Here is a 13,245-nt window from a genome sequence, read left to right as displayed (position 1 = left end):
CAGCATCGTCAGCTTTTCATTACCCCTTCGCTTCAAGAAAAATCTTTGTGTTTTCCACATCTCTTTCCTGAAATGCCTACCAACCTGTCTAATTTGCAGTCCATTACCGGCACTTAGTAACCGTCTGATTCCCAGGGGAGCACAGCTCTCAAGAAACTTCCCATGTGTAATATGTAAAGAAAACTATAGTCTTCATGAGTCATCGCCTGGGCGACCTGAAAGCAGCTGAGGATTTCTAGTAGCCATAATAGGAACAAATGTCACTCCTTTTGAAGATTCAGTCAAATCAACTTCAATGTGTGGCAAGAAGGATCATATTATAACTGATGAATTCAAAAAGCAATAGCAGACATTACATGATAAAACATTTCGCTGGCATAAGCACGCATAAGTACACATAATCATGCATAAGCATAAAACATTAATAACTGACGCACTCTGCAAGATATCGAATCACTAATCCATTAGCAGACAGTGATGAAAAGACCAAGCCTGACATTCTGTTAGCATGTGCTCAAGGGTAGATATAGAGATAGAGAACTTACGGAGCAGGGTTGAAGTCCTCAAAGAATTCAAAGTCGGTGCTACCAGCATTCTTCATCTCAAAGGCCACCGCCTGACCAGCGGGGCACGAGAAGGTCGAAACAACGTACGAGTTACCGGGCGAAACAGTAATCTCACCCAAGTCCATAGATACAGACGGGGCATTGTCAAAGGTAGTCGAGGTAGTAGCAGCCTTAGACAGTTCAGAGAAATCGATCTTGCCATCGCCGCTGAATGTAAAGGACGATGTCTCCAGGTTAGCCTTCTCGGGGAACAGGAAGACCAGGCTGCAGGTCTTGCCCGAGTCAGACGAGGGAATATCGAAGTTGAAAATGCTAGAGACTGTAGAAGTCACTTTGCCGTTGAATGAAGTACCAGCGGCGGTGTTGGGGGACGAGGAGTCGACGGGAATAATCAGGTGTGGGAACTCGTAATTGCCCGTGGAAAGAGCAGTTCCACAGTTGGTCGCAGGTGGCGAAGTGGTACCGCTGGAGCAGGAGCTGGCTTCCAACTCGATCATTTTGCAGTTACTCAGGTCGCTGCTTTGGGTAGTATAGATGTTCAGGCCACCGTTATCACCCGTCTCGCAGGCAATAAAGTCGGGACTGCCGTTGAATTCAAGCAGACCGTTGGAGCTGATAGAGAAGCCTGAGGTGGGAGTTGCTCCCACGTCGCACTGCAATTGAGTAGTGGGGGCTGGAATTCAATAGTCAGTTTCGAGAACTGTCTTTCATCTTCGTTCATTCAATGCATCACTCACGGGTTAAAATGCAGCCACGACCATTGCCATCAGTGATAGAGCCACCATCAATACAGAACTCTCCCTCGGGAAGACTGCTATCCCCAATACGGTTCTGTCCATCACTGAGCTGACCGACAGGAGACCCGTTGGCGGTAAGATGGAAGCAGCAGCTACCAGTGCGGCTGACAAGACCCTGGGCTCCAGCAGCAAAGGCTGCGAGAGTAATATAGCTCTTCATGTTTATAATGGGGAGCAGAGAAGGCACAAGGAGGATAAGGAATTATTACTCTGGATAGCCACGATCCTGAGGTTGAAGATGAACTGAAATGAGGATACTTCACTGATAAAATTCCGGCATACTTATACCAAAGAGGGGTTGAAAATAATAGTTTGCCTCAAAGAGCAGGATCTCGTAAACCAAGCAATTCAACGGTACAGGAGACAAAGTAGACGTCATCCTAGACCGAAGTTCGAACCCTCGTTGACCCCCAGGGGCCTATGAGCATGTTCTTGTTACCCTACAACATACTCAATCGGGACAATGACCGGCGTAGCTGGAGTGGCGACGTCATTGACCCATGGCTCCAGTGTGTCCGGCAGAAAGGAAACCATTATAAACAAATAACGGATCGAGCCGATAAATAAAGGGCGACCGTGGTTGAGGGCACAATGCAATGGTTCTGATGAGTACCAATCGGAGTTTGATGTTTTCGAGATGCCGAGAAAGGCTAACCGTAAGCGTTGAAGGTCAAGGTTTAACCTCCCCCGCAATTCTTCCAATCCGTACTTTGGAATTGCACAGTGATGATTTTGTGGCGGATACACAGGGGTAAAGATTGTGCAGCTTTTCAGGGTCAAGAGAACTGCAAGTAACAAAGCCTGGAGCATTTGGCTCATGATCAAGTGAGCCTCTTGTTTGATGATATATCACAACCTGGGCACAGTCCTAAAAAAATGGCCCCCATGCTACGCTCGATGCATCTGCTCGCACGTCCATGATTTCATGCCAAGGAATATCGATGAAAGAATCCCCGCCTTTTAGTCAAAGGGCTGTGAACAGGATTACATTCGGATCGCATGTAGCCGGGACTGAATGATGATGTTACAATTCGTCGGCTCCACCGGTTAAGAGATCCAGCGAACGACAGGCATTCTATTCTTGTGCACTTGGAACGAACCACAAGTGCACCAAACTTGGGTACGAACAATGCCATTGCCTGTGACCTCGGTATAGTTTGCCCAAAGTTGAAAAGAGTTTGTTGAAGCAAATGTACACACCAAAGGTGATCGACGAGTAATTTACGTCATGACCGCGGATGTTGTATACATACTGGACAGAATCTCTCGGCCGATGTAGAGACAGGACACGATCGAAGAACAAGCTTCCTTTCTACAGTAGGGTCTACCTGGTTGAATTTGGCGATCGGCAATCGGCGCCAGCGCAATGGAATGAGCGGGGCTCAACATGTACAGTCGCGAATTGCACTCGAAAAACTCCGATATTTGACATGCCAGCCGCATGCAATAAGCCGACGCCCACGCCGTTCAGCCCGTTAGACGTGAGATGGGGGGCTAGGCGACGAAAGCAAAGAACATAGCAAAAACCCTCCGATGTACGTCACGCTCGGAGACACGCGGACCGGTGGATTGGCAAGCCGGCCGGTCGGCTTTGAAAGGTCTTGCGAGAGCGGAAACATTTATGCGACACAGGTGGCCGCCGGGAGTTTGGCAGGAATATTTGGTCGGGCTTGTCTTCGGACGGGTCTAGAAGCTCATGGAGCTGGAGCAAGAGATGTGACAGGTGTGAGATGGTGCGCTGGTCTAAGATGAGAGATAACCGAACGTGGTCGTTGTCTCTGTAGGGTTGGGGTGACATTGAAAAGACCATGCTGCCAATGAAGTTTGTCGCTGTTGGACGACGAAACTGGGGATATCCAGATGATGTGCTCTATAGATGTGATGCTCTCGTGGGGGTGGGATAAGGATAACCGTTAGCGTAGTATTCCAACACCTGTGCGTATTTAGGACTCCATGAGTTGTTGTAGTTGAGGAGTTCTTCATTATTCATACTTCATCTTTCACTATTCAAGATTGTCGCGATTGTAGATTGTTGATCGTTGAATGGTGGTTGCCTGGCACGACAGCGCAATTAGGCAATCCGCGGTCGCCGGGAACGAACAGGGAAGAAATCAGGGAAGAAGCACCAAGTTGCGAGCTCCGAACTCCGAGGGCGCTGTTGGCCCGATAAGCCACTCCCTTTAATACTTCACGGGTTCTCAAAACATTCCAGGTTCCTTTGGAAAGGGTGATGTGCGAAACCCCCCTGAACTCCTGTGAGCCGTCGAGTCTCCGTGTCCGGTTCCGGTTCCTTCCTTGACCCAACCATCATGGCTGTTGCACACGGGGAAACGGAGCCACTGCTGGCCAACTCAATCAGAGAGGTGCCCGCGCCTCGGGATTCGAGCTCGAAGAAGCTGTTGGTTATCGTGGTATGCTCCGTCCTGATTGTGGCCGTGGATTTTGGGTTTTTCATGGGAACGGCGCCTCAGACGGCCATTTTCGAGGAGATTATCTGTCGCAATTATGGTCTGCAGCCTCGCACTTCCAGCGCGACGAGGGGGGGGGTAGATCCGTGTAAATCGGAGTTGGTACAAGGGGAATTGGCCCTCGTTTTGGGTTATAAAGACACGTTCGATGTGCTGCCAGGTGTGTTTGGGGTTCCAGAGAGTGTTGATCCTCGTCTTAGCAGCTGATGGTGTAGGGATCTTGCTGTCACTCCCGTTCGGCGTTCTGTCAGATCACTGGGGCCGCAAACCCGTGCTATGTCTGAGTTGCCTGGGACTGCTCCTGAGTGAAACGTGGGTGAGGGCCGTCTGTAAGTAATCCAAGTCCGTCTCACTCCAGCAGACACTGAGATTTTCAGGTTACTTCGCCGACTATTTGCCTCTTCGTACGGTCTGGCTTTCCGGACTATGGCGCATGATTGGCGGCGGCGAACAAGTAGCTGTCAGTATGTGCTTCGTCATGATCGCCGACGTCTTTTCCGAGGAAGAAAGGTATAGCACATCGGATTTGGCCATGGCTTCATTTTGACTGACTCTCATGCAGATCAGTTGCGCTCTTCCGTCTGCAGTCCAGCGCTCTCGTCGCAGAAGTATTGGCCACCCCACTCAGCGCCTCTTTAATGACATTGGGGCCCGCCTTTCCATTTGTCTTAGGTTGGGTTATTGAACTGGCCGGCTTCCTTCCCGTCTTCCTCCTGCCGGAGACGCTCGAAGACGCCAAGGCGACAAGACTGAGCCAGCAGAAGGCGAACTCCAACACCACTGATTCGGAGACTGACATTGAGCCGACCGACCCATTAGACAAGGCCGTGCTGCCGGAGCTCCTCCGCCAGATACGCGAATTCATCGAGTCCACGCAGTTCATCTGGCGCGACTGGAATATTTGCCTGCTGATTCTCACCATGTTCGTCGGGGTCATGTCCCGCCAGTCTACCAACATGCTCCTCCAATATTCGTCCAAGAAGTTCAACTGGAGCATTGCACGGGTACGGGTTGCAGCAACGCTTGGAAACAATATCGACTGACTACAGTACAGGCTAGCCTTCTGATCTCATTGCGGGGGATCTTCCAAATCGTCAACTTCCTCATCCTGATGCCGGTTCTGACCTTCCTCGCCGCCAGATACTATAACCTGCACGGGAAAGACCGAGATTACCGATTAAGTCAGGGCAGCGGCATCCTTTCAATCATTGGCTTCGCCGTCGTGGGCCTTGCCCCAGTCCCGGTCCTCCTGATCTGTGGCCTCGTCTTTCTGTCGCTAGGCTCGGCATTCATGATCAGTACCCGCAGTCTAGCCACGTCCCTCGTAGTACCCGATCATGTTGGCACACTGTACTCGGCCATTGGCATCTCACAGTCCATCGGCACGTTCATTGCCGGCCCTTTATTCGCCTATCTGTTCAAGCTAGGGATGCATCTTGGCAATGCATGGATGGGAATGCCGTTTCTGCAGGGATCCCTTTTCTACGTGGTCGCTACGGTCGCCGTGTGGCGAGTTCGGATGGGCCGATCGACCAGAGAGGAAGAAGAGGAGGAGCAATTGGTATCGGAATAGACGTATACATCCATGGATTTACGACCAGAGTTACTCTAAATAGCAAATTCACGAATCTAATTGACAGCAAATCCCAAGGGAACAATGATAGCCGATCGCAAAGGGTCCAGTGCCCCAAAAGGCTAGACGTGGAAGCCTCAAACAACGCTAATCAATTCACGATGAATGATGCACGTTGGTTCGCCGGGCGCGGGCGATCACCTCAATTAATCTCGCGCGCTTCAAATCATCTCTGACCGGAGATCCGCAGGAATCTCCTGGATGCAACCTCAGGGCAACTATCCCCTGACCGTCTTGCCTGGGCTTCCGACGGGTGTTTGAGGATCTCCGCATCCCCGTTGGAAGCAGACCGGCGATTGGATCACTTCATGAAGGCCAACCCCCGACTTCCATCCATTTGCCTCCACTTTCCCTGCAGTTTCTTCTCACTGGTTGATTCCTTTAGTGCACGGCGACATCCGATCTGTCCACCACGAATCAGAAGCCTCTTATCAGCGCATGTGTTGCTATCAGTCGCGATCGGCGACCCTGACGATATTCAAGTCGTAGTACCTGCTTCAGGGTACATAATGTACGGGACGATGCCCCGGTCTGCTCTACAGTTCGAGTAATTATTCTCTTTCAGCATGTTCTACGCAACTTTGGCGGGCGTACTGGCCCTAGCAACTGCACAATTCTTCACCGGTGTCTCGGCCAACCTGAAGACCTGCACCAACAACAACACTCTGAGCTGTCACAGCTCCTCCAAGGCCCCAACCTGCTGCTACAACTATCCGGGTGGCGCCCTCCTCCAAACCCAATTCTGGGACACCGACCCGTCAACTGGCCCGTCCGACTCTTGGACCATCCACGGCCTATGGTAAGTCCAGCGCCTCGATCACGCTACTTGCCAATATCTAAAACATTCACAGGCCGGACAACTGCGATGGCACATACGAATCCAGCTGTGACTCGTCGCGAGCCTACACCAACATCACCGAGATTCTAAAGGAGCAGGGTCGTACTTCTCTGCTGTCCTATATGGACCAGTACTGGGTTGACATCGACGGCGACAACGAGTCCTTCTGGGCGCACGAGTGGGGCAAGCACGGCACCTGTATCAACACGATCGATCCTAGCTGCTACACTAACTACTCGGCACAGGAGGAAGTCGGTGATTTCTTCCAGAAGGTCGTGGACTTGTTCAAGTCTCTGGACACGTACAAGGTATGTCACCCTTCTGTAGTCTTCACAATAGAAGAGGTTAACGAAAGCTTGATAGGCCCTCTCCGCGGCAGGAATCACTCCCTCCAGCTCCAAGACCTACACCCTGAGCGCCATCGAGGCCGCCCTGAGCAAGGTGCACGATGGCTCACAGGCCTACCTCGGCTGTGATAACGGTTCCTTGAATCAGGTCTGGTACTTCTTCAATGTCCGTGGCAATGCCATTGATGGCCAGTATGACGCGTCTGCACCGCGTAAGTATTCTCTCTATCATTACTGAGGGTGTAGCTGACTGTTCCCTAGTTACCAAGTCGAGCTGTCCCAGCAGTGGCATCAAGTATGCGCCTAAGAGCAACTAAATTGGATGTCAGGCTTCTAAGAGCCTCGGTTCTCAGGGTGAGGATGTGTGGTCTCTCTGGAAATCAGGGACCTCTTCGCTGTACATAGCCTTAAGAGGTCGACCCTAGCTTGCTCTAGAATGGGAGATGGGTCTTTAGCTCTTCTCAATGGGGTATCTGATTGTTCGAAAAGTACAAAGTGAATAGTAGTACAAGGCCGGGCGACGCCCAGCAAGTATGAGATGGAGGAGAACCAACGTCCTCATCTCACTAGTAATACAATTCAGCCGACATAGGGCAAATATTCCAAACATTCATGCATGGCCAGAACCTCCCCGATACCACCACCAGTTAGAGATCTGAGATCTGACTTGCACCGCAAAGCGACAGGAACAGTGTCTAGTGGGCTTTGTTGTCTGGAGATTGATACTCGGGGATTTCCCGTCGGGCGTGCGATCACCTGGAGGCCTGCTCAAAGCAGCGCAGGGTGTAAGGCCCGGAAACAAGGCTCTCGCAATACGACCCTGTCTGCAGAGAACATGCCGATCAAACAGACGGCCTGTAAAATGAACTATTTGAAGATAAGGTTCGAAAACGTCGAGGATGAAGAGATAAGGGACTGAAAAGGAATTCATATGCCCTTGAGCCGTGCCTGGCGTGCCTCTTCGTCTCTCTTTGCGTCCACGCGACCCAGGAAATCCATACGGCCAATATATCCCTCCTTTGCCTTGGAAGCGGTGCGAAGTTCGTCTTTGATACCGGCCTCGTCCACATATTGTGCCCAGTCGAGACGGGATTTCTCCACCGTATTGATCTTGGGCCCGCTTGCTTCCTTATCGCCCTCCACAACCTGCTTCTCCCAGCTCTTTTTGATTGTGCCGGTCGGGTTGGGATCGAATCGGGAGATCTTGCGCAGCGGTCGACGCAGGTAGCGGCTTGGGACACCGTCCACTTCGGTGAGCTCGACGTTCTCCCCCGATGATAAAAACGCCTTAGCTTCAGCGGAGTCTTTGGGAACGGTCTTCTCTTCGGTGATCATCTCGCCGGCGAATTTGTAGGTGCGCTTAATCTTGACCATCTGCTGCTCGTACTGGCCATGGCGCGCATTATCGTCCGGTTTGGGGGGACTTGGGTCCTTGGTGTTCGTTTTCGCGGGTTCTGGAGCCGGGGCATTTTCTTGCTGCGCCTGCGCCTGCGCCTGCGTCTGCGTCTGCAATGGCGTGAGACCCATTTGAGCTTCGGGGGCGTTCATCTGCTCCCAGAGGGAGTCCACGTCGATAGTCGCGCCATCGATTTTCGCCAGCGGTTTGCGCTGCTCTTCATGTCTGCGAGTGAATGAATGTCAGATCTAGAAAGGGCACATAGAATCATGATATCATGGGGAATTCACATTTGCGCCTTCATCGCGCGCGTTCGCACGAAACCGCCGGCTCCCCCTTCGTCATCGTCCAGATCGAAGTCATCTTCATCGTCTTTGCCCTTCTTCCCCTTCCTCTTCCTTCGTTTCTCGCGCGCCTTGTTAATTGTGACTTCATCGCCTGAATCTAGCTCGTCTTCCGGAATCTCGGCTTTCTTATCGGTCTTGCGCTTCTTCTTAGCGGGTTCGGCGGTCTCGGCGGTCTCGTTGTCGGAGTCGGACAGATCGGAGTCATCCTGGGCTCCATCTAGCTGGAAGTCTTCATCTTCGGCCGATTCATAAAGTTCATCATCCAGATCAACTGAATTGACTGGGTCGGCAGGCATCTTGTTAGTTGTGATTGTACAGAGAAAAGAAGTCAAGACGGAGAAGCAGGAAGCGCGCTAGGATATAATTCTGCCGAAGGCGGTGCTGATAAGGATTATGTAACTATTTTTGGACTCGAGAAATGACGCGATGGTTTTCAATTCAACGAGCTTTGACTATTTGAGGAAATGGCATTGTTCAAGATAAATACCCAACATCACACAGGACTCATACCTGTCATTGAGAATGCTTGCAATAACCACCGGCGCGCTCAACGCGGTGGCAAAACTTGTCCGTTTACCTTTACTCCCATACTCTCCAAACAAGACACAGTCCGTGTTGGGTTGATTATTTGACCAGTTGACCCATCCTGCTCCATTGATGGCATCACTCGGGTATGTGCTCTGGATGATGACGCGTGCGTATGAGGTTTCTGGGCGGCCTGAACGGTATTAGTATGAGATCCACACGAACCATCTGCACTTACCTAGACCCTCTCCAGTGCGTCCAAGAGACGAGGATTGAAGGCGTATAGCTCAGGTACATGATTTTTGCCGTCGCACAGGTAGAACAACACTTGAAAAGAAGTCACTGTGCCGGTGCGCACAGCCACACACCCATCTGGTTTCTCTCTTTCATTTGGTGTGGTCCTTTAGATAAGAGATCATCGGAGAATTACCCTGTTTCATTGTCGAATACAGCGAGAATTGGAAAGCGAGTTTCAGAGCTGAGCAGTCTCATACAGGTTTAAATGACAGACATCGGCTTTGGGACTCATCCCATGAGATCACGCTACCTCTTTGCTTTGAGAAATAGTGTCCAAAGCCACCAGACCCACGTTTCAACATCCAACTATCGCCAAGACTTCTTTCATCTATGCCCAGCATGGATCCTAATACAACTTGACATGTCAATCAACATACCCCTCCAGGCCTCATCCGCATATTTTCATATTCTCATATTTAATCCAGCCCTTCTAGGGTTTAATTCTGATAGACCTGCTTGGTAGCAATTTCCAACTTCTCAAGTTGGAACTCCTGCTCGCGACGGCGAGAGACATCTCTCTGGAAATAGGATCCCAGGGCAGCACCGACTCCCATGACAATCTCCAGTCCCAACAGGAAACAGAGAAGGGCAAATCCAGCACGTGTATTGTGGCAGTCTCTTGAAAAGTGGAGCGGGGTCGTGGTGCTGCTGGTGTTCTTCCATTTGCAGGTCCAGCTGTACAGTGTTTCGTTCTCGGTGAAGCCGCTTGGGTAGGCTGAGGATGGGAGGTAGATAATGAAGAGGAGGCCGATCAGGGCTGTGATAAAGCCCGCGATAGCTGAAGTGGACGCACAGGTATTTAGGACCCGAATCCGCGAATGGGGCTACATAGATGTGTTAATAGATCCGACTTGCCATCAAAGTATAGGTGAAGAGAACGAACGGATGGAAGCAGAGCAATGACGACGTATATCAAGTTAAGCACCGCAATAACACAGCCACACGACATTGCCGCGATAGTAGGGCGAAGATCAAAATTGAGGGGCCAAAGGGCGAGACCGGCGCTCGCCCATTTGGCGGTAGACGTATAATGCCGGAAAGGCACTGCCTCGCATGCGATAGTAGCGATAGCACCAGTCAAAATCAAAAAGGATAAACTGAGCCGGCCTAGGTGAATGGCGCGGCTGCGCTTGAGGAAAGCTGACTCCTGCATATCGGAGGACTCGGCAGTGGATGAACCCGAGCTCATGGTGGAGGGGAGAGAGTATCAAGATAATAAAAGACAATAGATTATGTGACAGGAGATGGAGCGCGGAGACCTTGCCGGCAAGGCTGTTTTTGAAAGTATAAAGAAAGTAGGACCCTCACCAGGGGTGGGAAAGAAAGGCTATCCTTGAAAAGAACGGCGTTGAGGCAAAGATATAGGTCCTCTGGTCTCAAGGACCCTGGGCGGGGAAAGAAGCTAATTATGTACCCTGCGTCGTACAAACACAGACGTTCCATTGCAGATGGATATGTTAGCGAGCGGCTTGTCGTCACAAGTGCTGATACTGCGTGGGCGCGTAGCCAGTATGGTGGAGGAGGGGGTCCTCCGCAACACACTCATCCATTTCTGTCTATTGATTCGCCGGAGAGAGAAAAGTTAAATTTCGAGGAGTTCGAGGGCTGCCTCGAACACATTGGTCGTGCAGATGTGTGTTTGGACTATGGTTGGGACTCTGGTCTGGGCGGGCGCCTGCAGACTTGGCAGGAGAAGCACCACCGGAGAGCGCTAAGTCGAGCTAATTTTAGAGGGAGCAAATAATGATCGTCACCGACTAGGGTGGATCCTACAGTCTGATTTGTGGTCCTCGAACGCCATTGTGTCGGTGCTGGAGCGATGGCGGGTGCTGATAGGCCGAGGCGAAGCGCCGGGGATTGCGACCTGGGGGCCATGGCGATTATACTGTAGCTGATGAGTCTCGCCCACGCTAGGGATGTCATAGTTCCTGGATCAATTTAGATCGACACCCTGACCATTTCAAGAAGCTAGGTCTGCTAGGGGTACTGTATCCGGGCTACTCCTCCTCTAAGCACCGGCTGGGTTATCTACGGCCTCGAGGCGTCTGTACGCCATATTTGAGGAAGGTTCGTGGCTTCACACTCTACGCCCATCTCCAATTAGAGATGTGCACAGAAAGTCGGATGGCTGGAGAAAGTTTCAAATTGAGTAGAAAGCATAGTGGAAAATGAGAGCCGATTTCCCAGGGGGGGCAATGTTGAATGCTCCGAGGTCTAGTTGAAATCGTAGTTGGATAGGAACCATGTTGGATGTAATCAACAACAGAACGCAAAAACACGAAAAGACAAGCCAGAGGTATTTCAACTCTCGGCTTGCAGTTTTTCAACTAGGCCTCAGTAGTCATCGCCGCGGCTGATAACTTCTTTGCTAGACTCTCCCAGCAAGACGGTCTGACAAAACAGTAAGCAAATGAGGGCTCCACGAGAGTATACAGGTAGGGGAGGAACATACATGTTCAAATTGTGCGGAGTATGACCCCTCACTGTCCATCAGAGGGGAGTAGATTTCGACAATACCTTGAGAAGCAAGGTTGTTCATCTGCACAATCAGCACTAGTCCGAGCCGGATCAGAAGAAGACTTACACCCGCCAAATATCGCCCAAGTGGGATACCAAGGCGATCAAGGTACCGACGACAAAATACAAGAGAGCCAAAATTGTCGTTGATGGTCTTGTTGACAGACCGGGCCATAGCAAGAGGCGAGACGATGCTCTTCGGCGCAAGTGGGTCTTTGCCGTACCCATACACTCCGGGCTGAAACAAGTCAGTTCTTTTCCTAAATTCAGTATGACGGGGGGGGGGGTTGACTGACTCCATCTATCAAATGGCCTTGCCCGGTAGTACCAAACGTTTCGATAGCAAAGACTTCCCCCTCTTCCATCTTTGTCTGATCCTTGTTTTTCACGAAGGGGATAGACTTTCCACCGTGGATCTGATATTGCTTGATATCGTGCCCGCTGAGTTGTCGAACTGCTTTCACGGGGAAAGTTTTGCCTCCAATTTCCACTTCGTAACTTTCCATTGCCTCCTGGATAGCAGCGCTGATATCGCAGATACGGACGTCGACACCAGCATTCTAACCGATGTTAGCTTTGCTCCGTAGAATGAGAAATGGGCTTCTTATTACCTTGATTCCGGTGTTCGTTGCATCATTTACTGCAGCAAGCAGGTTGTCATAAGTCGGATCCCATGACATGGTGAAAGCGCTATCGACAATCCAACCATTGATATGGACGCCGAAGTCAACCTTCATCACATCGGTCGACTTCAAGACTATCTCCTTCTGGCCAGGATTAGGCGTGTAGTGCGCCACACAATTGTTCAGGGAGAGTCCCGTAGGGAATCCCATCCCTGAGACTAGCCCACTTCCAGGCTCAAGTCCCTGGTTATCGAGCAGCGCTCTCACGCCATCTTCGATGTTCACAGCAATGTCTGTGAGGGTTGAACCGGGCCGAGCAGTCTCCTGTGTGTATTTCCGGACCTGGCGATGAATCTCCGCTGCTTTGCGATAGTCGCTCAAGAATTTGTCGTCGTGAATTTGACGACGCGACTCGTATCGGTCTTCCTCGGCGGTCGTGCGGGCGGTATTTTCAACCACTGGTTCATACTTCTGAATCTCTCCGCTTGGGTATTGGCCAGACGGGAATATCTGGTCGAGAGGGACTCGTGGTGGCGACGACTGTTTACCAGCTGAAGCCTTCTTCTTGGACTTCTTTCGCTTCTTCTTGGTAGAAGCGGACGTAGACTGCGGGTTTAGCGATACTTTAACTTCGCCAGCCGTATCGTCGCCGTCGGCGTCATCTCCTCCGTCATCGTCTCCCAGACTGACATCTCCATCCCGGGAGAGATGAGTTCCTCGTGGTTCGCCGCCGACGCCGTTGGCATTGATTGAGCCGGACGGGTCATCTGCTCAGGGTAAGCGAAAGTTACGGCGGAAGAGCACTAGCACATACTGCCATTGGTATGGCTCTCGTGTTCAGGAGTCTTTGATCCCATTTCGACATCAAAAAGTAGCTTTTGTAAAGAATAT

The 13,245-nt window shown here is 51.1% G+C and overlaps 6 protein-coding genes across 6 annotated transcripts; 2 read left to right on the top strand and 4 right to left on the bottom strand.

The window, feature by feature from the left end:
* Positions 1 to 464: 464 nt before the first annotated feature.
* Positions 465 to 1,523, bottom strand: N7443_001650 (Histone-fold; the record flags this gene model as incomplete). The annotated part of the gene is made up of 3 exons (XM_056881706.1): positions 465 to 492; positions 546 to 1,239; positions 1,304 to 1,523. 3 exons carry the CDS (start codon positions 1,521 to 1,523, stop codon positions 465 to 467), a joined length of 942 nt encoding a protein of 313 aa, XP_056746944.1.
* A 2,149-nt stretch (positions 1,524 to 3,672) lies between these two features.
* N7443_001649 (ADP-ribose 1''-phosphate phosphatase) lies at positions 3,673 to 5,404 on the top strand (the record flags this gene model as incomplete). Its single annotated transcript, XM_056881705.1, has 5 exons — positions 3,673 to 3,991; positions 4,047 to 4,160; positions 4,209 to 4,341; positions 4,394 to 4,835; positions 4,886 to 5,404. The coding sequence occupies 5 exons, from the start codon at positions 3,673 to 3,675 to the stop codon at positions 5,402 to 5,404; spliced, it is 1,527 nt and encodes a 508-aa protein (XP_056746943.1).
* A 626-nt stretch (positions 5,405 to 6,030) lies between these two features.
* On the top strand, positions 6,031 to 6,966 carry N7443_001648 (T2 family ribonuclease; the record flags this gene model as incomplete). Its single annotated transcript, XM_056881704.1, has 4 exons — positions 6,031 to 6,263; positions 6,316 to 6,610; positions 6,666 to 6,861; positions 6,911 to 6,966. 4 exons carry the CDS (start codon positions 6,031 to 6,033, stop codon positions 6,964 to 6,966), a joined length of 780 nt encoding a protein of 259 aa, XP_056746942.1.
* Positions 6,967 to 7,576: 610 nt separating this feature from the next.
* Positions 7,577 to 8,688, bottom strand: swc5 (putative Swr1p complex component (Swc5); the record flags this gene model as incomplete). Its single annotated transcript, XM_056881703.1, has 2 exons — positions 7,577 to 8,270; positions 8,336 to 8,688. The coding sequence occupies 2 exons, from the start codon at positions 8,686 to 8,688 to the stop codon at positions 7,577 to 7,579; spliced, it is 1,047 nt and encodes a 348-aa protein (XP_056746941.1).
* Positions 8,689 to 9,651: 963 nt separating this feature from the next.
* Positions 9,652 to 10,403, bottom strand: N7443_001646 (uncharacterized protein; the record flags this gene model as incomplete). Its single annotated transcript, XM_056881702.1, has 2 exons — positions 9,652 to 10,038; positions 10,098 to 10,403. The coding sequence occupies 2 exons, from the start codon at positions 10,401 to 10,403 to the stop codon at positions 9,652 to 9,654; spliced, it is 693 nt and encodes a 230-aa protein (XP_056746940.1).
* Positions 10,404 to 11,548: 1,145 nt separating this feature from the next.
* N7443_001645 (uncharacterized protein) lies at positions 11,549 to 13,211 on the bottom strand (the record flags this gene model as incomplete). Its single annotated transcript, XM_056881701.1, has 6 exons — positions 11,549 to 11,605; positions 11,667 to 11,753; positions 11,799 to 11,969; positions 12,028 to 12,291; positions 12,343 to 13,121; positions 13,169 to 13,211. The coding sequence occupies 6 exons, from the start codon at positions 13,209 to 13,211 to the stop codon at positions 11,549 to 11,551; spliced, it is 1,401 nt and encodes a 466-aa protein (XP_056746939.1).
* Positions 13,212 to 13,245: the final 34 nt, after the last annotated feature.

This window comes from Penicillium atrosanguineum (assembly GCF_028827265.1).
Source record: "Penicillium atrosanguineum strain IBT 20685 chromosome Unknown utg000001l_segment0_segment0, whole genome shotgun sequence".
Taxonomy (NCBI): Eukaryota; Fungi; Ascomycota; class Eurotiomycetes; order Eurotiales; family Aspergillaceae; genus Penicillium; species Penicillium atrosanguineum.
Note: the sequence above shows the minus strand (reverse complement) of the source record. Positions and strands in the feature narration are given on the sequence as shown.